The following is a 25,372-nucleotide window of genomic DNA, read 5'->3' as shown; positions in this document are numbered from 1 at the left end:
AAACCCCCCTTAAATAAACACTACCCCCCTGAAGATCATCCTACCTTGAGCCGTCTTCAGCCAGCTGGCCACTGATGGAACCGAAGAGGAGATCCGGAGCAGCAGAAGTCATCATCCAAGGGGAGCTGAAGAAGTCTTCCATCCGATGAAGTCATCATCCAGGCGGCGCTGAAGAGGTCTTCCATCTGATAGAAGTCTTCATCCATCCGGAGCGGAGCCATCTTCAGACGAGCCGACGCGGAGCCATCCTCTTCTTCCTGACGAGTAACGACGAATGAAGGTTCCTTTAAGGGACGTCATCCAAGATGGCGTCCCTTCAATTCCGATTGGCTGATAGGATTCTATCAGCCAATCGGAATTAAGGTAGGAAAAATCCAATCAGCCAATCAGATTGAGCTCGCATTCTATTGGCTGATCGGAACAGCCAATAGAATGCAAGCTCAATCTGATTGGCTGATTGGATCAGCCAATCTGATTGAACTTGAATCTGATTGGCTGATTCAATCAGCCAATCAGATTTTTCCTACCTTAATTCCGATTGGCTGATAGAATCCTATCAGCCAATCGGAATTGAAGGGACGCCATCTTGGATGACGTCCCTTAAAGGAACCTTCATTCGTCGTTAGTCGTCGGGAAGAAGAGGATGGCTCTGCGTCGGCTCGTCTGAAGATGGCTCCGCTCCGGCGGTGTAGGGGGGGCAGGATAGGGGTTAATAACTTTATTATAGGTGGCGACGGTGTAAGGGGGGCAGGATAGGGGTTAATAACTTTATTATAGGTGGCGACGGTGTAGGGGGGCAGGATAGGGGTTAATAGGTATAATATAGGTGGCGGCGGGGTCCGGGAGCGGCGGTTTAAGGGTTAATACATATATTATAGTTGCGGCAGGGACCAGGAGCGGCGGTTTAGGGGTTAACATATTTATTATAGCTTGCGGTGGGCTCCGGGAGCGGCGGTTTAGGGGGTAATAACTTTATTTAGTTGCGGCGGTGTAGGGGGGGACAGATTAGGGGTGTTTAGACTCGGGGTACATGTTAGGGTGTTAGTTGTAGAAACTACCATAGGAATCAATGGGATGTCTGGCAGCAGCGAACATGAACTTTCGCTATGGTCAGACTCCCATTGATTCCTATGGGATCCGCAGCCGCCAGGGCTGCGGTTTGAAAACCAGGTACGCTGGGCCGGAAAAGTGCTGAGCGTACCTGCTAGTTTTTTGATAACTAGCAAAAGTAGTCAGATTGTGCCGCACTTGTGTGCGGAACATCTGTAGTGACGTAAGCATCGATCTGTGTCAGAGTCCGGCGGATTGAAGCTTACGTCACAAAATTCTACTTTTGCCGGTGTCTAGGGCTTGATAACTAAGGCGAATCAGCCTCGCCACAAATACGCTGCGGAATTCCAGCGTATTTGAGGTTGACAGCTTGATAACTAGGGGCCTATGTGTTTAAAGGAACAAAAAAGGGACAGCACGGACAAAAAAGTGCAAAAAGAAAATACTTTAATGTGGTAGAGCATTTTATTATTGCACCAATGTTTGCATATAACTATGTATTTACTCCCTGCAAAGTCAGCTCCAAAGAAGCAAATCATTACTGGGAGAACAGTACTATTAGGGAACATATTAATTATATAAAACATGGATTTATGAAACATATTGTTTCTGGTCACTTTATGAAATATCACAATGAGGATTTTTCACATCTGTAATTTTTAGGCATTCGAAAATTGCTACCCAATTGGAGGAGGTGGTGATAACTTAAGTGCCTTGGGCAGGATGGAAATGTAATTATAATTTATTTATATAAATGGAAGACCACAGGCACAGTTCTTGTTAAGGCCAGAGTGGCAGGCCAAGTAAAATATCGGAGAGGCAAAGGATGGTGAGAACGGTCAAAAATAGACCACCTCCAAAGACCTACAACATCATCTTGCTGCAGATGGTGTCCCTGTGCATCATTCAACAATTCAGCGCACTTTGCACAAGAAGAAGCTGTATGGGAGTGTGATGCAGAAGAAGCCTTTTCTGCACACAAACAGAGTCGCTTGAGGTATGCAAACGCACATTTGGACAAGCCAGCTTCATTTTGGAAGAAGGTGCTGTGGACTGATGAAACAAAGATTGAGTTATTTGGTCATAACAAGGGGCATTATGCATGGCAGCAAAAGAACACAGCATTCCAAAACAAACACTTGCTACCCACAGTAAAATTTAGTGGATGTTCCATCATGCTGTGGGGCTGCGTGGCCAGTGCCGGTACTGGGAATCTGGTTAAAGTTGAGGGTCGCATGGATTCCACTCAATATCAGAAGATACTTGAGAATAATGTTGAGGAATCAGTCACAAAGTTGAAGTTACGCCTGGGCTGGATATTTCAACAAGACAACGACCAAAAACACTGCTCAAGATCTACTCTGGCATTTATGCAGAGGAACAAGTACAATGTTCTGGAATGGCCATCCCAGTGACCTGAATGTCATTGAAAATCTGTGGGGTGATTTTCAGCGGGCTGTCCATGCTCGGCAACCATCAAACCTAACTGAATCAGAATCCAGACACTCATTACAGGCTATAGGAAGCATCTAGAGGCTGTTATTTCTGCTAAAGGAGGCTCTACTAAATATTGATGCAATATTTCTGTTGGGGTGCCCAAATTTATGCACCCGTCTAATTTCGTTTGGATGCTTATTGCACATTTTCTGTTAATCCAATAAACCTCATTTCACTACTGAAATATCACTGTGTCCTTCTGTTATTTGATAGATCAAAATGAAATTGCTGATCTAAACACCCAATTATTTATAAATGAAAATCAAGGAAATTGTCAGGGGTGCCTAAACTTTTGCATACAACTGTATATATATATATATATATATATATATATATATATATAGATATATTTTTTTTTTTTTTTAAATGTATTTATTTATTAAGGACTTTTATTATACATGGAAAGCCTTTTTGTCAAGAATAAAGATAGTGACATGGGAATTTGATACAGTTTTAGTGCATTGGAATTACTGTTTTGCTACAAAAGAAGATGAAGATTTTAAGACTCACTAATTATCTTGGAAGACTATAAATTGGAAGGTGAAAGTCAGTGTATCACAACAAAAAATAACTAGGAACATTTTTAGGTAGACATGAAGGACACAGAGAGGGATGGAGATGAGACACAGATGGGTAGTGCTTGGCATATTGTGGTTAGTTAATTTGTCATCTGTTTGCTGGGGCAGCTGTTTCTGCTCATTTATTGCACCCCGAGTGACTTACAGTGAGTTTTTGTGTTTATAGGGCTCCAAATTTCAAGTGTTAAGCTACTAGCCAAGCCAAAATGTCATTTGCCCCTTCTTAAATCTTGAAGGAGAATACATCTGGAGTATACTGGGTGCCTGGCTGTTTAAAAACAGGGGTGCACTAATCTTAAAGCTACTGTGAGTAACCGGTTGGCAATCCAGATGTATTACTTTTTTCTTTAGAGGGAAACTAAACACTTTGAGATGGTAATATTAAATGATAAATCATATATATATATATATATAACTCTACAATATAGTTTAATTATTTTGTCCCTTTTTCTGTAATTCCATTCTGAAATTATGAGCTTTTCAGATCCTATTAGAAATGGAAGTACAGAACACTGTTATATCCTGCACTGCCATTGGCTGCACAGTGACCTATTGATAACTGTCCCTAATTGGCCACAGCAGAGAAGGTAACCTAAGTTGCATCATGGCAGCTCCCATTGTTTTATAGACATTATTCTCAGGCTAATCTTTTCTTTGAATGCATCATTTTATCTAGCATGTATTTAGTGTTTAATGTCCCTTTAAGATATCATTTAAATCATTTTTAATTTTTATTGAGATTTGAAGCGCATATTACAGACAATATCGGGTCAAACACAATAAAAGACAGTCTGGAATAAAATATATAACACAGACTATGTAAACAGTTTCAGAAAACACGAAATTATAATGTCTGTAAAAGAATTAAACAAGCATACGTCAAACCTCCATGATCTGACATATAAAGGTTGCCTACCATAACAAAGGACCACTCTTGGACCCACATTTACTTTTTTAACTAATATAAGGGGATCTAGCTAACGTGTAAAGCTACTCTTGGGTGATATAACAATACAGTATCATACACACTGTATAATAAGACAAGACATATTACATTGTAACATAAAGCACGAGTGATGATAAAAATAAACAAGAAACGGCTTAGATTACAGCCCTTTTGGCTCATTATATATATATTAATTTGCCCTAAGCAAGACACAGATATTTCCATACTTAGAGACCTTACATTCAGCTAATTAGGGTGGAGCAAAATCGAGAATCTGTCAAGCAAACCTTAAGATTATTTGTAAATAGTTACAAAATTACAGAGAGCACTTAAATAGATCAATAATTCCGGTATATGGAATTGTTCACTTTTTGCTAATATTATAAAACTATATGAGACAAATACATAATACCAAAAACAAAGGAGTTATATAATTTGCAGGGCATTACAGTGCTTCACATAAATAATTTAATTATGTGAAATTAGCCTTTAATCAGCAAGTGCTACCCAGATTCTGAACCAAAAATGGGCCAGCTTCTATGCTTACATTCCTGCTTTTTCAAATAAAGATAGCAAGAGAACAAATTAGAAAGTTGCTTAAAATTGCATGCTCTAAGTGAATCATGAAAGAAAAAAATTGAGTTTAGCATCCCTTTAAGTGGATTTTACCTTTTATTTATTTTTTACACTATATTTATGCAGTGTCTTTTACTTCCTGCCAGAGCACTACAAAGAGGAGGAGGCCTTTGCAGGAAGGTTTATCTTAGCCTGATGCCATAAAATATCTAGACGAGTGAATAGACTAGATAATAGGGAGTCAGATTTGCTCATGCCCAGAACTCTTAACACACTGGGGCCAGGGTTACACTGAGAATTTCTAAGTGCTAATTTTTCAAGAAATTAAGTAAGTTGTTTGCGGTTTTCTTTACACAATCTGTTCCTTTTAGGTTAACTTTCATTTAAGATATTTGTTTTAACCAAAGGAGCGTGTCTCTTTAAGCAGAGGGTCCCAATTAGCTATTAAAGAACTGTGGACATAATAAATTATTCACATGATTAGAATTCTATACAAAATCAAACTGTCAATCTGAACAGAGGGAAGCAGATCTGTAGGGGAGTAGAAAATAAGGTAAAAATCAAAACTGAAAATGCACCCCCTTCAAGGCTCCTAAACAGGTAAGAAAACAGTAGTATTAGCTTTACATGAATAAACAATCCCACTAGACTACAGAGACTAAAACAGAAATCTGCTGAGCTCAGGGTCTCCCTCACACTAAGAATAGCCCTCTGAACGCTTTAGTTACTGTAAATGAGACAGTAAATTCACAAAAAACTCAGCCATAAGCGTCATACAGAGGTCTGCCCTTGAAAAATGATATGGGAGAAGGAACCAATTGTACTTTTTATATACTTTATATATTGTGTTAAAATATTGTTTGTTTGTTTTGGTTTTTCGTTCAGACACAAGAAAAATATATTGCACCTTTATCACATTTATGAATCTGAAATTGATCACAATAATATTACAGTGTATCATATGCTTTATAGTACAGTTTTACTTTTTTATAGACACTACTGGGAGCTAGCTGAGCACATCTGGTGGGCTAATACGAATCATATGTGTGCAGCCACCAATCACCAGTAATGCATTGCTGCAGTGTTGTCTCACACATGTAAGTTTACACATTTTATTTACCTGGAGGAACGCCCTCTGTTACCCAGGAGTCTTGTAGCTTCATTTTTTCTGGACTTTCATAAGGGCCAAATAAAAGTCCATCTCTCTCTTGTCTTAAATAATAGGATCCTTCAAGGTCGCGGAGAACAGGTAGTTCTTTTTTTAGAGCTTTTACTTCAGGAACAGTTGCTGTCACAACATACTGGTGATGTACAGGAATGAGAGGGTGCTCCAGCCCTATTAGCTTTCCAACTTCCCGAGCCCAGAACCCTTAAAAGAGAAGAATACACTGATTTTAAAGCATACACATCACCGTGCACTAGACAACTCTATGTAGCAACCATGCACAATATTAAAGGGACATATAAGTTTAAAAGTAAGCTGCGTGTGCAGGGTGCTGATTTTGGAGTTTACCTTAGTTGGTACCTTCTAAGATGCACCTTGGTAAACTCCGATATGGGAACCCCACTTTTGAACATAGAGCTTTTCTTTAATGCATTTAGCACTGAAAATATGGAGAGTGTATATTTTCAACTTTCATGTTCCTTTTAAGAATTATAATTGGGGCGATATAATAAATACAATTTAAACAATTAAGAGTCCTCTATGGAATTTTAAAATTCTAAATTAAGTCCATAAAAAACTTAGAACAAAGGCTTAAAAAGATAACGCCTGCCCAAAAGACGTTGTGTTGATTAGATTTGGTGAATGAGCTTTTTTAATCTCAGTAATCTTGGTAATAAACGGATATGAAATACACATTTTCCTCTTTCATCGTTCAAATAGAGTATACAATTTTAAACAAGTTTCCAATTTACTTCTATTGTGATATTTTCTTCATTCTATTAGTATCCTGTATTGCAGAGCAGCAATGAACCGCTGAAAACATCTGGTTAGCCAATGACAATAATCTCATATGTGCAACTACCAATCACCAGCTAGCTGAGGATATGTACTGTACATATGCTTTTCAACAAAGGATACCAATAGAACAACGGAAATTATATAATAAAAATAAATTAGAAAGTTGTTTGGAATTGCATGCACTGTATGAATCATGAACTTTCACCTTTACTGTCCCTTTAATATTTTGAAAAGTACAACATAAATCTTTTTACAATTAGTATATAAATTCACAACTTAGATCAGCCCATGTGCACCTTTAATGGCTCCTAAAGGGGAAGGGGTATAAATAGGTATGTGCTTTGTCACATTTATATTTGTAGGCTATGGATCCTGGACAATCAGCCAGACGAGTTGGAGCTGACATGTTAGCAATCAGAGACACATCACTGTGTTAGCACAGGGGTGTGTTGTTTAGCCTTATTGTTTTCTGGCCCTTGGCACTGAGCCCCCCACCCCACTAGCTATACTTGCAGTCTAGTGGGTTTGGCACACAACTGCTACACGAAAAGTGTGAACCAAACTGGAACAAAGTGAGGAGGCAAAATAATACATCTCCAGTTCTAGTATTCCTGGGTTTAAAGGGACATTCTTATGAAAAAAAAAATGAAATGCGCTAAACTGTTAGAGAAAGCTAAAGTCTCGCTATGCGTGTCGCTGCCAGTCACCAGCTGTGGCCTACTCAGGAGGTACCATATGTTGCTGTCAGACTTAAGCTATTTATTCCGTTTGAGTATTTAAGATTTGTGTTAAAATCAGAGAAAATCAAGCGCTGAATGCAAATAGGTTAAAAGGCTTGTGCGTGTTATTTAAGCTACTGTAATGAAATTGCATTTGAGGACACATTGTGCGCAGTAAATCCATACATTTTTGAGCCCCAATTCAATGTGGCTGCCTTTTGCACCTCTTGTGTATAATATTGCTACAAATGCTATTGCAAGCACAGTTGTAACAGAGGGCTAAAGACACGTGAACGCTCCTCAACTCCTATGAGCTTACTTAGGTTTACTCTTAGGCAAAGAACACCAAGAGAACAAAGCAAATTTTATAATAGAAATTAGAAAGCTTTTTTTCTACTCAAATTAAGAAAAGTTTAAATCTGACATGAAAAACAGGAGAGATATATCCTTTAAATAAAGAGGCACAGGGTTTGTCTTACTCATCATATTATTGGAACATTTGCTTAATAAAACAAGGTAACATTTTAACAAACAAGGTCAGTGTGTACTAGTAAGCACACAATACGCCGTGTTAGGCAATGTAGTAGATTTGTGAAATTTGGCTTAGTATATAGAGTCTCATATTTTCGATGGCCAAATTTTTTGTAATTTTATTTTTTTGCCAATACTTAATAACGTGTGGTGGTTTTAAAGCACTTCTGCTTAAAGGGACAGTAAAGTCAAAATTAAACTTTCATAATTCGGATAGAGCACGCAATTTTAAACAACTTTCCAGTTTACTTCTGTTATCAAATTTGCTTCTTTCTCTTGGTATCTTTTATTGAAGAGTAACACTAGGTAGGCTCATAAGAGCTCAGGAGTGTGCACATGTCCTTAGTACTCTATGGCAGAAGTGTTTTGTAATATTATTTGTAGCTTTGTTATACAGTGTTGCAAAAGACTGCTGCCATAGAGTACTAAAGACACGTGCACACTCCTGAGCGCTTGTGAGTCAACCTAGTTTTACTCTTCAATAAAAGGTACCAAGAGAACAAAGCAAATTTGATAACAGAAGTAAATTGGAAAGTTGTTTAAAATTGCATGCTCTATCCGAATCACAAAAGTTTGTTTTTGACATTACTGTCAGTTAAAAGAAACATGCCGGCTTAAAAGTTAAAATGTTCCATATAATTTTGCATTACATTTTTATACATTTCTTTTCTTGCTATAGCTCTCATACTAGTATTTTTGCAAAGTGCCTTGTATGTTGTTTTTTTGTGTGGAGTTTTTACATTTGAGCACATTCCAAACCATTTCACACCCCACAAGAACTCATTTATCACAAGTTTTTTTTAAATGTTTTACAGGGAATTGACACATAGCTATATGCAACCAATAGTTTAAAAAATGCCCACTTGAAAAGGATTTCTCTCATGGAAAGCAAAATAATGGTACCATAAAATCTATAATGTTTCATCAGCTGTTGTGGTGTTTGTAGCCATAGAATTTGTCCTGTAAAGGATTAACGCTACAGTACTCTTTGTACGTCGCTGCAGTCCTGGGCTTCTCTCTGCTGCGATCTTGCTCAAAATAGCGAGATTGCGCTATTTCTGCATGCCCCACAAGTGGGGCACTGCAGAAATAGATTTGCAGAGTTACCGAGGCAAAGAGGGCCACGGACAGCAGTGGTGCCGATTGTTGGTGGGTGGGTGTCCCATCGCTGTAGGGGGCGGGAGGAGGGTGGAAATGGATGGGACAGCAAAGCCACGCTAGAGGGATAAACAAAATTAAAATAAATAAGTGCGTCATTGAGGGGGAAGGAGGGAGGAGGAGCAATGAGGGGTTTCCTATGTGGAATCAGTTGACAGCAAGGGATCTGGGAGGGGGGCAGCTACACTACATAAAAAAATAGTATTTAAAAAAAAAATCTATTACTACTCCCAAATCCCTTTCCTCCTCTGTTTGGCTAAGTCTTGTCCCATTTAAATAATACATTGCCTGCTTATTTTTATCTTCCAAAATGTAGAACCTTGCATTTTCCTGTATTAAATGTAATTTTTCATGTACCTACCCATACTTCTAAAGTTCATCATGCTCTGACCTAAAGACCTTAGTTTACTTAGTTCCATCTGCAAAAATAGAGATGTCGCTATTTAATCTTTGCTCCAAGTCGTTAATAAAAATATTAAAAAGAACAGGGCCCAGTACTGATCCCTGGGGGACTCCACTGATTACCTTTGTTCAATCTCAGTATGATCCATTCAATACTACTCGTTGCTCTCTATCTTTTATCCAGTTATTTATCCATGAACTAACATTTTCAGCTATTCCCAGCCCCCTAATTTTGTGCATTTATCTCTTATGTGGCACTGTATCAAACGCCTTTGCAAAGTCTATCACATCAACTGATTCCCCTTTATCTATATTTTACTTACTTCCTCATAGAATCTAATTAGATTAGTTGGACATGATCTATTTCTCATGCTGTTTTGAACTCATAATCTTGTTTACATGAATATATGCTCATCAATATAATCCCTTCAAATATCTTCCCCACTATTGATGTCAAACTAACTGGTCTATAGCTTCCTGGATCATCCCTGCTTCCCTTTTTGAAGAGTAGCACTACATCAGCTTTACGCCAATCCTAGGGTACTATGTCTGAGAATATGAATCTTGAAATATTAAGAGTAGTGGTTTGTCTATAACAGTGCTAAATTCCCTTTACACCCTTGGGTGTATTCCATCTGGTCCTGGAGTTTTATTTACTTTAATATTATCGTGTTTTTTTCCTGATATCCTCTAGACATAACCCAGTTAATGGTATGGGCTAGCATGTTCTAGTTTGTTCCAAAGTATATTCCATTGGTTCCTCTCTTGTGTATACTGAAGAAAAGAACTGGTTTAGACCCTTCGCCTTCTCCCTGTCACTGTTAATCATGCTACCCTCCACGCATCTTAATGTACCTATATTGTCTTTCTTACATTTTTTGCTATTTATGTACTTAAAGAACCATTTTAGGGTTAGACTTAGAATCCTTTGCAATTAATCTTTCATTTTCAATTTTGGCTAATTCGATTGCCTTTTTGCATGCTTTGTTACATTCCTTAAAAGTTTGGAATGTTGAGTCTGTACTATTTTCTTTGAATAATTTAAATGCCCTACATTTTTTTCTAATTTCTCTTAACACATTTGTATTTAGCCATATTGGCTTGGATTTTTTATTTTTATAACCATATGGTATAGGTTGATATGTATATTTATTTAACAAAGTTTTAAATGTTATCCATTTATCCTCTGTATTTTTATTAGAGAATAATTTGTCCCAGTTTGTTATTTAATGAGTTCCTTAAATCATTGCATTTTGTTTTCTTAAAATTAAAAGCCTTAGTTAAACCCTAAGACACTACTTATGAAAAGAGATTTCAAATGTGACCATGTTATAATCACTGTTACCCAAATGTTCTTTGACTTCTATGTTTGATATTATATCCGTATTGTTTGATAGCACTAAATACAATATAGCTTTATTCAGATAGAGCATGCAATTTTCAGCAATGTTCTAATTTACTCCTATTATATATTTTTTTCTTCATTCTTCTGCAATCTTTATTTGAAAGTAGTTATCTAAGCTAAGGAGCCGGTCCATTTTTGATTCAGCACCTTGGATACCTTTCGCCGATTGGCGACGATATATATATATATATATATATATATATATATATATATATATATATATATATATATATATATATATATATATATATTTTCTTTATTTTCTTTATTTTTTTTTATTTTTTATTTTTCCCCACAAATGAGAGCACTCACAGGACTTGAATCCGTGTATAAAATATTATTTTTCTTTTTTAAGATATGGAGAGTCCACAAGGTCATTCAATTAATATCACTCCTGGCCAGCAGGAGGAGGGCAAAGAGCACCACAGCAAAGCTGTTAAGTGTCACTCCCCTACCCATAATCCTCAGTCATTCTCTTTGCCTCTGTCAATGGAGGAGGTGAAGTTTGGTGTCTGAAGAAATTAATTTATTTTTCGGGTACTTTTCCCTGCAAGCAAGGCTTTGGGTTTAGCTGAGTCCACGTCAATCTCTTCAGTAGAGTAGTGGTGGCATTTAAGCAGTTAGGAAGTTGTGAGGTAGTCCTTGCTTTGATTCCTAACACATTGCTGCCCATGGTACAGAAAGCCAGAGTTAGTTACTCTGTTCTTTCTTTTTCTACAGGTCTCTGTAAGGAGTATGTGTCCTTTCACACCTTGTGAGCTGTTCTCCTGCCGAACAACTAAACTGCAGGTAAGTGCTTTTGTCTTCTAGGTCTTGGAGACTTGCACTTCAGAAGAATATTTCATATGCAGTAGATGGGGACATTTTTAAAATCCTTCATACAGGATTCTCTTTGGCAGTGGGCAGGCACATTATGTATGTTGAGACTAAGGGCTAGATTTATCAAAGCTGAGGCGGACAGGGGCGCTTATATGCGACCCTGTACGCCTCAGCTCGCCTGTGGTGGGGCGAAATTACCCGCAGGTAATCACCATGGACACGAGCGCAATTTTGCGCTTGCGTACAATCCCGCCCCCTGCCCGCACACAGCCAATCACGCGCGTGCAGGAGCTGTCAATCTCCTTGGTCAGACTCAATCACGGAGATTGAATTTCACCACCTTAGAGGTGGCGAAGAGGTTAAGGAAGCGGCGGTCTGGTGACCGCTGCTTGTTAAATTACGGCGAGCAAGTTCTTGTGAGAACTTGCAGCTGTAGGGCTTTGGTAAATCGAGCCCCAAGGGTCAATCTTCCCTTTACTGGGACGTTTTCCCTCTTTGGGCTAATTTTGTTGAAATACTTTATTAGTATGTGTGTGGGGCTTATGTTTTATACAGGGATTTATGTACTGTATAAACTTAAAATTTGGCAGTTTTTTTTTTTTTTGCTTGCTTAGTTAGAACAGGCTGACAGACTGATTGAGCATTTGTGTAAATTTAGCTCCGGTGTTGTAGGCAGAGGCAAACGCGCGCCTTTTACTTGCTGCGTAGTTTCCTCTCTCTGCCGGTCATGTGACTTTTCTCTGCTGTCGGATATTCACGGAGCGGAGCAGCGTCATTGAATTTCAGTTTTTTCAGTGTCGATCTACTATACGATCGTTTTAGAGACTTCTGGCATCCAAATTGTGTATAATTGTTATGGTAAGGCACCTCAGTCTGTCTGAGGTGTAGGGGGCCTGATTGGTTTATTATTTTAAAGAATTTTTGCATAAAGTTAAGCGGCTGTGGTATTAAAAATTCTTAAAGTGACAGTATTAAAAAAAAAAAAAAATCTTCAATTTGGGGAATTTTTCATTTAGTATTATGGACATGGAAGACTATGTCTTTTGACAAATGCTTGTTATGTATAGAGGTACAAATTGTTTTGCCTATGCAATTCTGTGCTGCATGCTTAGCTAGAACACTTCAATTTAAAGATAAATTGTTGCCCGCTGAGCCCAATGTCTCTCAAGATGATGCTGTTCAGGCAATGCCACAGCTTTCTCCTCAAACGTCCCCAACCTCTATGGCGTAGCATACAGTGCCCTGCAGTTCCTCTCAACCTCCTGGAGGAGTTTATTTGCCTGAAGCTTTTGCTGCACAGGTATCTTCTGCGGTATCTGCGGCATTATCTGCTTTTCCTATGCTGGGAAAACGCAAGAGGAAAATTAGACATTAAGATAGTAAGGTTTCCGTACCACTTACTGCTACGCAGGTTGCCCTCCCTCATAAGTCTGATGAGGAGGATACGTCAGTAGCTTCTGAGGGTGAAATCTCAGATTTGGACAGTATTATTCCTGCCTCTGATACTGAAGAAATAAACTTTAGATTTAAGCTTAAACACCTTCATGTACTGTTAAAAGAGTTATTGGCTACTTTGGACGACTCCTATACTTCTATCGTTGTCAACACTAAGAAGTCTAATAAACTTATTAAATACTATGATGTTCCTTCCTCTGTGGAAGTTTTTCCTGTCCCAGACCGTGTGACGGAGATTATTTCACAGGAATGAGAGAAGCCAGGGATACCTTTCTCCCCATCTCCCGTATTTAAAAAGATGTTTCCTTTTGCTGACTCCATTAAAGATTCTTGGCACGGGGGGCGTGTCCAGCTGCTGACATGGCTGGCATCATACTCTATACTGGCAAAGAACTAGCCTGATAATCCACCAAATATCAGTCACATAACTTGCCATTTATGCATGAAAAAGGCATATTGTGATGTTTAAAGATCAGGGCAATGATTGACTTCAATTCTATGAGAAATAGTGTGGAAAACTGGACAATTGAGACCTGCGGTGGTCACACATGTGAAGGACTGAACAACCACCCCCCCCCCCCCCTATAACAGGGTAATCTAGAGAACTACCATCGCTCTGGAAACGTTAACTCATCATGGCTGTAACCAGAGATGAAAGCTATGTAAATATACAGATGCTTTTAGGTGAACTTGATCAAAAATTGAAGATGCGCCATAAACATCTTTAGCTCTCCTAAAACCCAGCAGTATAGATCAAGCCTTTACAGTGCGCACAGATAAGATGTATGCAGACTCACTAGACCGGCAGGAGAATATGCTGACACATTTTAGCCAGAAGACGCCTGAGCAGTGAGAAACTTTGTATCGTTTATCAAAATCTCATAGCCCGTGCATGACTTTTCAGTCAGCACACGGGGGAATGCGGCCAACCCTCTGAAGAGAAAGCCGATCAACGAATCCGCCAAGCTCTACTGTGGGGATCAGACTGTGCACGACCTCCTGCCTGCTTCATCGGATGCATGGAATAGACCTTCACTATCTCCTCTCTACTCGAGTAGAACCTTACTAGGACAGATCAACACTCTGATCTCACCCCCGAACAACTGCTCACCTAACGGGACTCAAGGCTTAAAGTTTAACAATACTCAGGCGACACGAGCAGGGTAATCTACTATTCAATAGGCTTTTGGGGTCTCGTATCATGGTCTGGGCCAGTGACCGCTACTACAGGTACTGTCCTAAAAGAAGAAGTGAGACTTACCCTCAACTCTATGTACTGGATCAGCTCAAAAAAGGAATTGGATAAAACAGAGTAATCTCCTAATGGGAGGCTTTCGCTCTTGTCATCCAGGTATGGCGCTGGAACTATTCACAGGTCCATGACCTTTAAAATTATAGTGTCAAGCAACAAGGAGCGATACATCCACCCCCTACAGCCCATTTTATTCAACTCTAGACTGTCAAGTGGCTTAGATGTCAAAGGCGACCCAGGCATATTGAAACTTTAGTTTGCATTCCAATCACCCCTACTATGCAAGCGATACAACTCAGTGCATACTCTGGTGATTACCCTTCAGAGGGCTAAAGGTTGAGGGACTGGCATTAACTCAGGACGGGTGCCAATTGATCCTGTATATGACTGCAACTTGGTATAAGTAACACAGCTCCATAAGGCTAGAGTGCACTGAGTCACTAAGCTCCCTACCCACTCTTATGATATTAATTTACCCTGAGAAATTTACTTTTGTTATTGTATTTATAAAAAAAATAATTGTGTGATAATTAAGTGAGGGGAGTTCTTATATAGAGTAGTAGGGGTTGCGTATACTTACATTATCAGCACATCTTTTTCTTATCCTCATTACACATACAACTATGACATCTTACCACAAACTAGAGCTCGTCCATTTTGATACAGACAGTTTAATAACACGACATTTCCCATATCAATACCTCAGAGAGTGGGGATAAACTACCGTTTCACAGCTTTGGTCCAGTCTGTGTACACACTAGTGCTAATGTGTTGTGCTGTAGTTTGTTTATTATAGTAACTGAAGTTAAAACTTTTCCATATATTTATAGTTTATCACATCCACCTATATGTCCTGATCTCCTACTTAGTGTTGTTATAATTTATGTAGCTCGTTTATGCTTTATTTTGCCAATGCATGTCTTCAGCATTCCATATTATTCACACCCTCTATGTACAATACCTTAATAGCGATGATACCAGAATCCTATAGGGGGTTTATAACATAGCATATAAATTCTTTAATTATTTTGATGCTAATTTTAAACCAAGCTATGCAGGGTCCAAGAGTGGTCGTATTTCCCCTCTTATCCTAACATTTATATTTCCATACAGCCAAATATCAAGGCGCTATTGAGGTGTCATACTTGTTGGCTTGCTTACTTCACCCTAAGCAAATGAACAGATGTACATAACACACCAAGTTCTTTGACTGGGAACTAGCAAGAACGGCTTTGGCCCGATATTCCCCATACAGTTGCACTGGAATAATATACACATTTAAGATTCCTATTTGATATATTGACTTTCTACATGTTCAATTACAAAATGATCATATATAACAGTGGTTTACCTTTTCAACATTTGATATAACCTGTAACACGTCTGTGGTAAGAAATTGTACCTCTCAAATAAGATAGTATGTCTTTGCTTATAGTAGGTTAGCATAAAGTATCATCCTAATAGGCAGCAAAACATGATACAGAGGTTCTATTGGAAAATTTGTATATAAAGTAAAATTTAAGGTATCAATGTAAGTCTTGTACTGTTCTGTGACATAATCAAACTTTTGCAATATGACTGTACTAAGTGTCCAAATATATTTTAGAGCGAAGCACACGGAAGATGTTTGGTGTTTTTCAACAAACTTATGTTGTTGATCTATTCTTTTAGTAGTACGTCAAAGTGTGTCACATACTGATGTAATTTGATATATGTTGTTTGACTTCTCAATACCTTAATAAAAAAATTATTGATCCAAAAAAAAAAAAAGTATTCTTGGCGCACAGGTGCCTAAAGTAGAAGGGTCTATTTCTACTCTGGCTAAGAAAACTACGATCCCTATAGACGATAGCTGCTCCTTTAAGGATCCCATGGACAAAAAGCTGGAAGATTATTTGAAGAAGATGTATGTTCATCAAGGTCTTCAATGGCAACCTGCAGTTTGTATTGCCACAGTAGCAAGTGCAGCATCTTATTGGTGCAACACCTTGTCTAAATCAATTTTAGTAGAGACTCTGTTGGAGGAGATACAAGATAGGATTAAGGCTCTCAAACTAGCTATTAGACTAGGAGACAAGATGTCTGGCTTCCTTGTCCTAGCCCGCAGGGCATTGTGGCTAAAATCTTGGTCAGCAGATGTTACCTCTAACTCCAAGCTTCTAGCACTTCCTTACAAGAGTAAGACCTTGTTCGGACCTGGTCTGGCAGAAATAATTTCTGATATTACGGGTGGAAAAAGGTATTTTTTACCGCAAGACAAGAATAACAGACTCAAAGGACGTCAAAGTAATTTTCATTCCTTTCATAACTTCAAAAGGTCATAAGTCTTCCTCTCCCTCTTCCAAGCAGGAGCAGTCCAAGTCTTCTTGGAAGCCCAATCAGTCTTGGAATAAGGGGAAGCAATCAAAGAAATCCTCAGCTGAGTCTAAGTCAGCATGAAGGGTCGGCCCTCGGTCCGGGATCAGATCAAGTGGGGGGCAGACTTTTCTTGTTTTGTCAAGCATGGAGACAAGATGTCCAGATCCTTGGGCTGTGGACATAGTATCTCATGGTTAAATATAGAATTTAAAAAAACTTTCCCTCCCAGGAGCAAAAATTCCACTTCTCAAGATTTTCTGCAGACCAGGTAAAGAGAGGCATTCTTGAACTGTGTTCAGGACCTTTCCTCCCTGGGAGTGATTGTTCCAGTTCCAGTAAGGGAACAGGGTCTAGGATTCTATTCAAATCTGTTCATGGTGCCCAAAAAAAGAGGGAACTTTGACCCATTTTAGACCTAAAGTGCCTCAACAAGTTTCTCAGGGTACTGTCCTTCAAAATGGAAACCATTTGTTCCAAGAGGGTCAGTTCATGACGACCATAGACCTGAAGGACGCGTATCTTCATGTTCCCATCCACAGGGATCATCACAAATTCCTGAGATTCGCCTTTCTAGACAAACACTTTCAGTTTGTGGCTCTTCCGTTTGGCCTTGCCACAGCTCCCAGAATTTTCTCAAAAGTTCTGGGTACTCTCTTGGCAGTGATCAGGTTTCGGAGAATTGCAGTGGCGACATACCTGGATGACATATTGGTTCAGGCACCATCTTTTCAACAAGCAACCTCTCATACAGAGATCTTGTTTTCTTTTCTACGTTCCCATGATTGGAAAGTGAATCTGGAAAAGAGTTCCCTTGTTCTAGCTACAAGGGTGGTTTTCTTAGGGACCATAATAGATTTCCTATCTATGAAAACTTTCTGATGGAGGTCAGAAAATCCAGAATTCTCTCCTCTTGCCTCTCTCTACAGTCTACTGTTCAGCCATCAGTGGCTCAATGTATGGAGGCAATTGGTCTGATGGTCGCTTCCATGGACATTATTCCCTTTGATCAAGTCCATTTGAGAGCTCTACAATTATGCATGCTCAGACAATGGAACGGGGACCATTCGGATCTGTCTCAGAGGATAGATCTAGACCAGTCGACAAGAGACTCTCTCCTGTGGTGGCTTTTTCAGGACCACCTGTCTCAGAGCACATGCTTCCGGAGACCTTCCTGGGTGATTGTGACCACGGACGCCAGCCTGCTAGGCTGGGGAGTAGTCTGGGACTCATTGAATGTGCAGGGACTATGACTCGGGAGGAGTCTGCTCTCCCCATAAACATCTTGGTATTGAGAGCAATTTACAATGCTCTGATGGCTTGGCCGCAGTTGTCCTTAGCCCGGTTTATCAGGTTTCAGTCGGACAACATCACCTCAGTGGCTTACATCAGCCACCAGGGAGGAATTCGGTGTTCCTTAGCAATGGAGGTGGCACAAATTATTCAGTGGACGAAAGCTCACAATTGTCTTCTATTTGCCATCCACATTCCTGGAGTGGACAACTGGGAAGCGGATTTCCTGAGCAGACAGACATTTTATCCCAGGGAGTGGGCTCTCCATCCAGAGGTGTTCTCCAGGTTAACCCTCAAATGGGGGTGCCAGAGTTGGATCTGATGGCGTCTCAGCAGAACGCCAAGCTTCAAGGTACGATTCAAGGTCAACAGATCCTCAGGCTGCTCTTATAGATGCTCTGGTGGTTCCTTGGGCCTTCGGTCTAGCATACCTGTTTCCTCCTCGAGTTATTGCTCGTATCAAACAGGAGAGAGCATCTGTAATTCTAATAGCTCCTGCATGGCCTCGCAGGATCTGGTTTGCAGACCTAGTGAAGATGTCATCTCGGCCACCTTGGAGGTTGCCTCTGAGGAAGGACCTTCTAACTCAGGGTCCATTCCTCCATCTAAATTTTGTTTCTCTGAAGCGGATTGCTTGGAGATTGAATGCTTAGTTCTGCCTAAGCATGGATTTTCTGAGTTGGACATTGAGACCATGATCCAGGCTCGCAAGCCTGTTACTTAAAATTGTTTACCATAAGGTATGGCATAAATACCTTTATTTGTGTGAATCTAAGGGCAACTCTTGGAGTAGGGCCAGGATCCCTAGAATTTTGTCTTTTCTCCAGGAAGGTCTGGAGAAAGGGTTGTCAGTCAGATCCATTTTGTTACACAAGCATCTGGCGGACAGATAGTAAGGTTTCCGTACCACTTACTGCTACGCAGGTTGCCCTCCCTCATAAGTCTGATGAGGAGGATACGTCAGTAGCTTCTGAGGGTGAAATCTAAGATTTGGACAGTATTATTCCTGCCTCTGATACTGAAGAAATAAACTTTAGATTTAAGCTTGAACACCTTCATGTACTGTTAAAAGAGGTATTGGCTACTTTGGACGACTCCGATACTTCTGTATCAGGCCTGTGTTTAAACCTGTTGCTCCTTGAAGCCCTAATCTTGTTCTTAAAGTTTTGCAGCAGGCTCCGTTTGAGCCAATGCATTCCATAGCTATTAAGTTGCTATCTTGGAAGGTTTTGTTTCTTATTGCTATCTCTTCTGCTCACAAAGTTTCAGAACTCTCGGCTTTGCAGGGTGATTTGCCTTACCTTATCTTTCATGCGGATAGGCCTGATATTCCCACTAGTAATTGAATGACGTTATGAACTCTCCATATCCGGAAAGAAAGAAATTTATCAGGTAAGCATAAATTTTGTTATTTCAAAATCATCTAGTAGTTGACTACTTGATGATGTTGAAATAAAGAATATTTTATACACGGATTCAAGTCCTGTGAGTGCCCTCATTTGTGGAATGTAAATTTGTAGAGGAGACACCCAGACGTCATGCAAGCCATGGCATAGTGAGTGAGTGCATGAAGTTTGGAACATATACTGTGTATATATATATATATATATATATATATATATATATATATATATATATATATATATATATATATATACACACACACACACACATATACATACATACACTATATATATTTTTTTAGAAACAATTTTTTTTGTTGCTATGTAGTTTTCTAAAAATATCACAAAGGTTTTGTGACATTAATATATTTTTCTTTTAGTTTAAAGCACAGTTACTAATCAAGCATAGTACTAGATTACAAGTGGCGCACTATTTTTAGCACAGGACACAAAAAGCAATGTCGCAACCACCCTAACTAGTGTGCATATTACAAGTTGTAAGTAAACAGAATGCAAACATAAATTGCTCTCAACAGATTAGCGTGCTTGAAGACCTAGTGCAAGGGTTAAAAAAAAAATGTTCCCCAAACACATTAAAATAAACTATTACACTTATATATGCACTTTCTGATAAAAAAAATATTTCATATAAATATTACAATGGACAGTAAACTCACATTTTTTTATTGCTTAAATTATTAACCATTACCCAGTTTTGCATACCAAACACAGTTATATTAATATACTTTATACCTCTGTGATTACCTTGTATCTAAGCCTCGGCAAACTGCCCCTTGTTTCAGTTCTTTCGACATTTTTGCCAATCAGTGCTGACTCCTAGGTAACTCCACTAAAGTGAGCACAATGTTATCTATATATCTATATGGCACACATGAACTAGCGCTGTCTAGCTGTAAACAAACTATCAAAATGCACTGAGGTAGCCTTCAAGGGCTTATAAATTAGCATATGAGCCTATCTAGGTTTAGCTTTCAACAAAGAATACGAAGTGAAAAAAGCAAAGTTGATGATAAAAGTAAATTGGAAAGTTGTTTAAAATTGCATGCCCTATCTGAATCATGAAGTTTTAATTTAAACTAGACTGTCCCTTTAATAAACTTTTTTTTTTTTTTTTATAAGGGTTAAAAGGGATTGCAAGTTCACTCAGGAATAGGGCCCTCAATCCCACCCTGTATTTGTTTGTTAAATTTTGTCCAGTGTCTTATATTGTATTCTATCACTGTTGTACTTTTATCTTTGTTTCCATGGACAGCGCTGCAGAATCTGTTGGCACTTTATTAATAAAGAATTATAATATATATATATATATATATATATATATATATATATATACACACACACACACACACACACATACATACACACACACACATATACATATATACATACACACAGTATATATACACATATATCTCAAGGTATTTGACTGGAAATGGCTATATATATATATATATATATATATATATATATATATATATATATATATCTTAATATATGTGTGTGTATATATTTTTTTAATTTTTTTTTATTTGTGTGTATATATGTGTATATACATGTGTATTCATGTGTTTATATATATATATATATATATATATATATATATATATATATATATTTACACACAAACATATACACAGTATATATATACAGTGGGACCTCGGTTTACGAATTTAATTCGTTCTCCGGGACGTTTCGTATTGCGAAAAATTCGTAAACCGAAACGCGGTTTCCCATAGGAATGCATTGAAAACCAATTAATGCGTTCCGGAGGTGAGAAAAAAGTCAAATAAAGGCTCCAAAAACTGCTGCAAAAGGCTCCAAAAGGCTCCAAAACCTGCTGCAAATGGCTCCAATGGCTCCAAAAGGCTCCACAACTTGCTGCAAATGGCTCCAAAAGGCTCAACAACTTGCTGCAAATGGCTCCAAAAGGCTCAACAACTTGCTGCAAAATGGCTCCAAAACCTCTCCAACACCTCCACACTGCTACCCACACTTCAGTACTTCAGTATGCAGGGGCCACAGGGGCCACTTGTTTCGTATTGCGAAAAAATTTCGTAAACCGAGGGGGCAAACCGGGACATTTGTTTCGTATTGCGAAAAAAAATCATTAACAGAGGCAATTTTTTTTCAGATTTTGCAACTTTTTTAGGTACAACTAAAATGTCTGATGTAAATTACTTAACTACCCCTAATAAAGGCTGTTACCCCTGCTTACACTGTGCTCAATGTAATTCAGTTATTAAAGGGAAATTCTTAGCACAAAATGACAAAAGAAAGCAATATACAATCAATGGGTTATATACATGCCAAACTAACTATGCAATCTACCTACTTAAATGCCCATGTGGCCTTTGTTACATTGGCGAGACCACCCAAGCCGCCAGGGATAGGTTTAGTCAACATAAAGCATCCATTAAATCAAAAGATATGTCACTTCCAGTATCAGCACATTTTACAAATATGGGCCATACAGTAAGCCAGCTTCGCTTTCAAGTGATTGACCATATCCCCCATCATAGAAGAGGGGGTAATAGGGAACTAAAACTAAAACAGAAAGAAGTATGGTGGATTAAACGTCTGAACACATTACATCCATATGGTCTGAATAGAGATTATGATTTGTATTTGTTTTTATAATGGTTTTAAATGATGGAATATATTCTGGTACCACTAGAGGTCACTGTGTTGTTGAAATTTACAAACCTGGATAGGTATGGGTTAAACCAATTAACACTGAGAATTGAAGCATGATTGGTCCAGATACCCTTTTTAAAGTCTGTTTGTTTGATTTTAACTTATGCATGATTAAGGACTATGTAGGTCCGAAACGTCGCTTTTTACTGGTTGCTAAACCTCAAATAAAGATTTTTCACCTTTAAAAGAAGATTGTGTGCTGTGGTGCTGTTACCTTGTTTTTTACATGGACTGTATACACTGGAGTTTGGCTGATACTCCTTGGTAACGTGCACACAGGTGGGAAAGAAACTTTACTAAAACCTATGGTGCTGGATTCAACTCACTTACTTCTTATATATATATATATATATATACTCTAACTCGCCTGTGTTAAAAGTTTGTTAGCGCAAGAGTGAAAGTAACAGCACGGCACCTGTAATCTGGCCCATAGCGTTTAGGTCTTTCTGCTTTCCTATCATAATCTATGGTGGAACATATTTTCCAGTCTGGCAATTTGCTAAAATATTCAGGCTACAAGGATATTATTGATGTTGTGCAACCGTTCCATCGTCTTGCAGCTGTTGAATTCTCAAAAGGGCCACACAGTGAATGTAACTCATATATTGGGACAACAGCAAGAGAGTTACATTTCTCAGTATATGTGAGAGATAGAAGATTCAGTGGTGAACAGGAATTTATAGTAAGTGCAGGTGTTTATTTGGGCTAAAATAAAGTAAATGTGTTTTCTGTCTATACTGTGGCCTTATCCTGCGAGAGAAGACTGCAGAGCAATGAACTACTAAAATGTTCAGCAGCCAAATAAATGTAGTCCTTTTTTTTTTTTCTTTAAAAAAATCAAAAAAAAAAAAAAAACTATGACAGAACTTTTATGTTTCTTAGCTCTCTAAAATTCAGCATTTTAGATTTCCTTGGACAATTCTAAATGTAGAGATACCAAAAAGCAGTCAAATCTAGTTCATTCTAGTTTTCAACCTTGGCACAAAGTAGCATTAGAGTACAATCCGCTGATTAATAGCTTAGCTATTCCAAACCATGAAACATTAAGCCAGCACTACTTGGCATAGATACTGCTTGAGGCAGAGAAGAAAACAAAAAATGAGGACTGAAAAAAGAATAACCAATGTACAGCTGTTTTTATAAAATCAACCATGATGCTTTAATTATAAAGAACTCCATGCTTTTGGAGAAGAAATCTGGAAAAAAAATAAAAAAAAAATATATATATATATATATATATATATATATATATATATATATATATATATATATATATATATATATATATATATATATATATATATATATATATAAATTTAATCCAGTAATATATAGATAAAGAAAAATGGTAGAGCTATATGAGATACCATAGTTAAAGTAGGGGATTTCAGCACTCAAAATTTTAACCCATTTAATCCAATTTCTTAGAAATGCATGGCTGCAGAACAACACAAAACCCAAAAAAATGAACTACACATGCACAGACCTAAACCCATGCAGACAGTTTATTGCAAAAAGTTACCAAACATACAAGTAAACAGCTAAAAAAAGCTTGTCATCTCTAAAATACACCACTGCAGTGGATTTATTACTTAAGCATATCAAACAAAATGTTGAGACATCACAGGTATTAAAGAAAACATATGCAGCAAGCTAGAGAGAAAACATGTGATCTACAAATTTCTAACTGATTTGCACATAAACACATATTATGCCGGTTTCTCTGTGATGATAACAGAACAAAGTCCTTTTATAGACCATATAAGTCCTTTGTGGAGAAAATCAGATGTTATATTTAGTAGCGATTTGTATCACTTAATAATCCAGCTGAGTGCAACATTTTGTAAGCATATGTTCATTGATTATTGTTAACCGAGGTAAAAACGTCCTCTAATGTTAACTGGAAATTGACATTAATACCTCTTGATAGCAGATAAATCTTCATTCAGTGGTGAAAAGCAGATACAACAAAGCAAACCTGTGTTGAAATATTGCAGCAAAACTCCGAGAAAACAAAGTCACAGTATTATTAGCAAACGGACCGGGACATGAGCCTCCGACATCCTTGTCTAACCTCTTCACAGCCGCGTCTCCCTGCTCACTGGGGACACAAACTTGCAGGTGTATATTTTGCTTCTGTGCATAAACCGTATCCAGGCGGCTTAAAGCAACCACTTGATTACCGCAAGATCCAGGCTTGCTTCTTCAGTTTGAATTTTGAAATTCCCGGGCAGGCTCAGGCCAGCTGCTTAATTCACAGGTGCAGTGATAGCTGTTTCTGGGAAAGTCGACGCGCGTTTCGCCCCATAATGCTGAGCGAAACAGGGGCCTCGTCAGGACTGTCCATCTTCTCCAATTGTCAGCCTTTATTGCAAAACCAATGAACTGGGAGATAGTACCTCAGCCAATCAAATTAGCTATTTACACACACCCTATTAAAATCTTAAGCCGGACATTCCTGTCTATTTTAAAGATAAGTTCAATGATTACCAATATATAGATTAATACAATGTGGCCTATTTTAACAAGATGGAACATTTTTTATTTGGCAACTTTGTACAAAAAACAACAACCGCATGCGAGAAAACCTTATGCATGTTGCAGCTCAATTAAACTTTATTTCTTTGGTTACTATGCCTAGATAAAATTACTTTACATAAATCCCATATTGATTTAAATTCTATAAATTTGAAATGACTAGCTGAATTACTATAATGGTTACTATGATGGTATATTTTGACGTACAGACCCACAACTATGAAACAAATTTGAGAGAAAATAAAGGTCATAGTTAATGGCCTATTTATAAAATTTACTAATGCTGATATAGCTTTTCACTCATTTGTTTTTTCTCCAGTTACAACAAATGGAGAATTTCAAATTTCAGATATGAACCTCTATTTTAAAAACGATGCATATTCAATCCTTTCGTTTAAACCAAAAGGAGACACCGTATTTAGCATAAAAGTCCATCTTGCTTCTTTTTTTAACAAACAGTTATCCTCATCTCCACCTCTTCCATTTGTTATTCCTCTGTCAATCCCTATAAATCTTAAAGAGACAGTACTACTATTATGAATCTCCTTAAAATGACGAGCTACACTTGTATCTCTCCCGTAGAGGATGTCATCTCTGTGCTCCTGTACCCTGTCCTTAAACAAACGTTTTGTTTTACCCACATAGAACAGGGGACAGGAGCACCCTAAAAGATAAACAACCCCCACTGAGTTACAATTTGAAAAGCATCTAATAGTA

General features: G+C 38.1%; 1 protein-coding gene across 1 annotated transcript in view; it reads right to left on the bottom strand.

Annotated features, from left to right (window-relative positions):
- The window catches only part of DMGDH (dimethylglycine dehydrogenase), a 271,725-nt gene that overhangs the window by 201,729 nt on the left and 44,624 nt on the right, over window positions 1–25,372 (bottom strand). The window contains exon 6 of the mRNA XM_053701370.1: window positions 5,768–6,016. Within this exon, the coding sequence (XP_053557345.1) occupies window positions 5,768–6,016 (249 nt within the window). The remainder of the gene's footprint in view (window positions 1–5,767; window positions 6,017–25,372) is intronic.

Source organism: Bombina bombina, chromosome 2 (genome assembly GCF_027579735.1).
Source record: "Bombina bombina isolate aBomBom1 chromosome 2, aBomBom1.pri, whole genome shotgun sequence".
Classification (NCBI taxonomy): Eukaryota; Metazoa; Chordata; class Amphibia; order Anura; family Bombinatoridae; genus Bombina; species Bombina bombina.
Note: the sequence above shows the minus strand (reverse complement) of the source record. Positions and strands in the feature narration are given on the sequence as shown.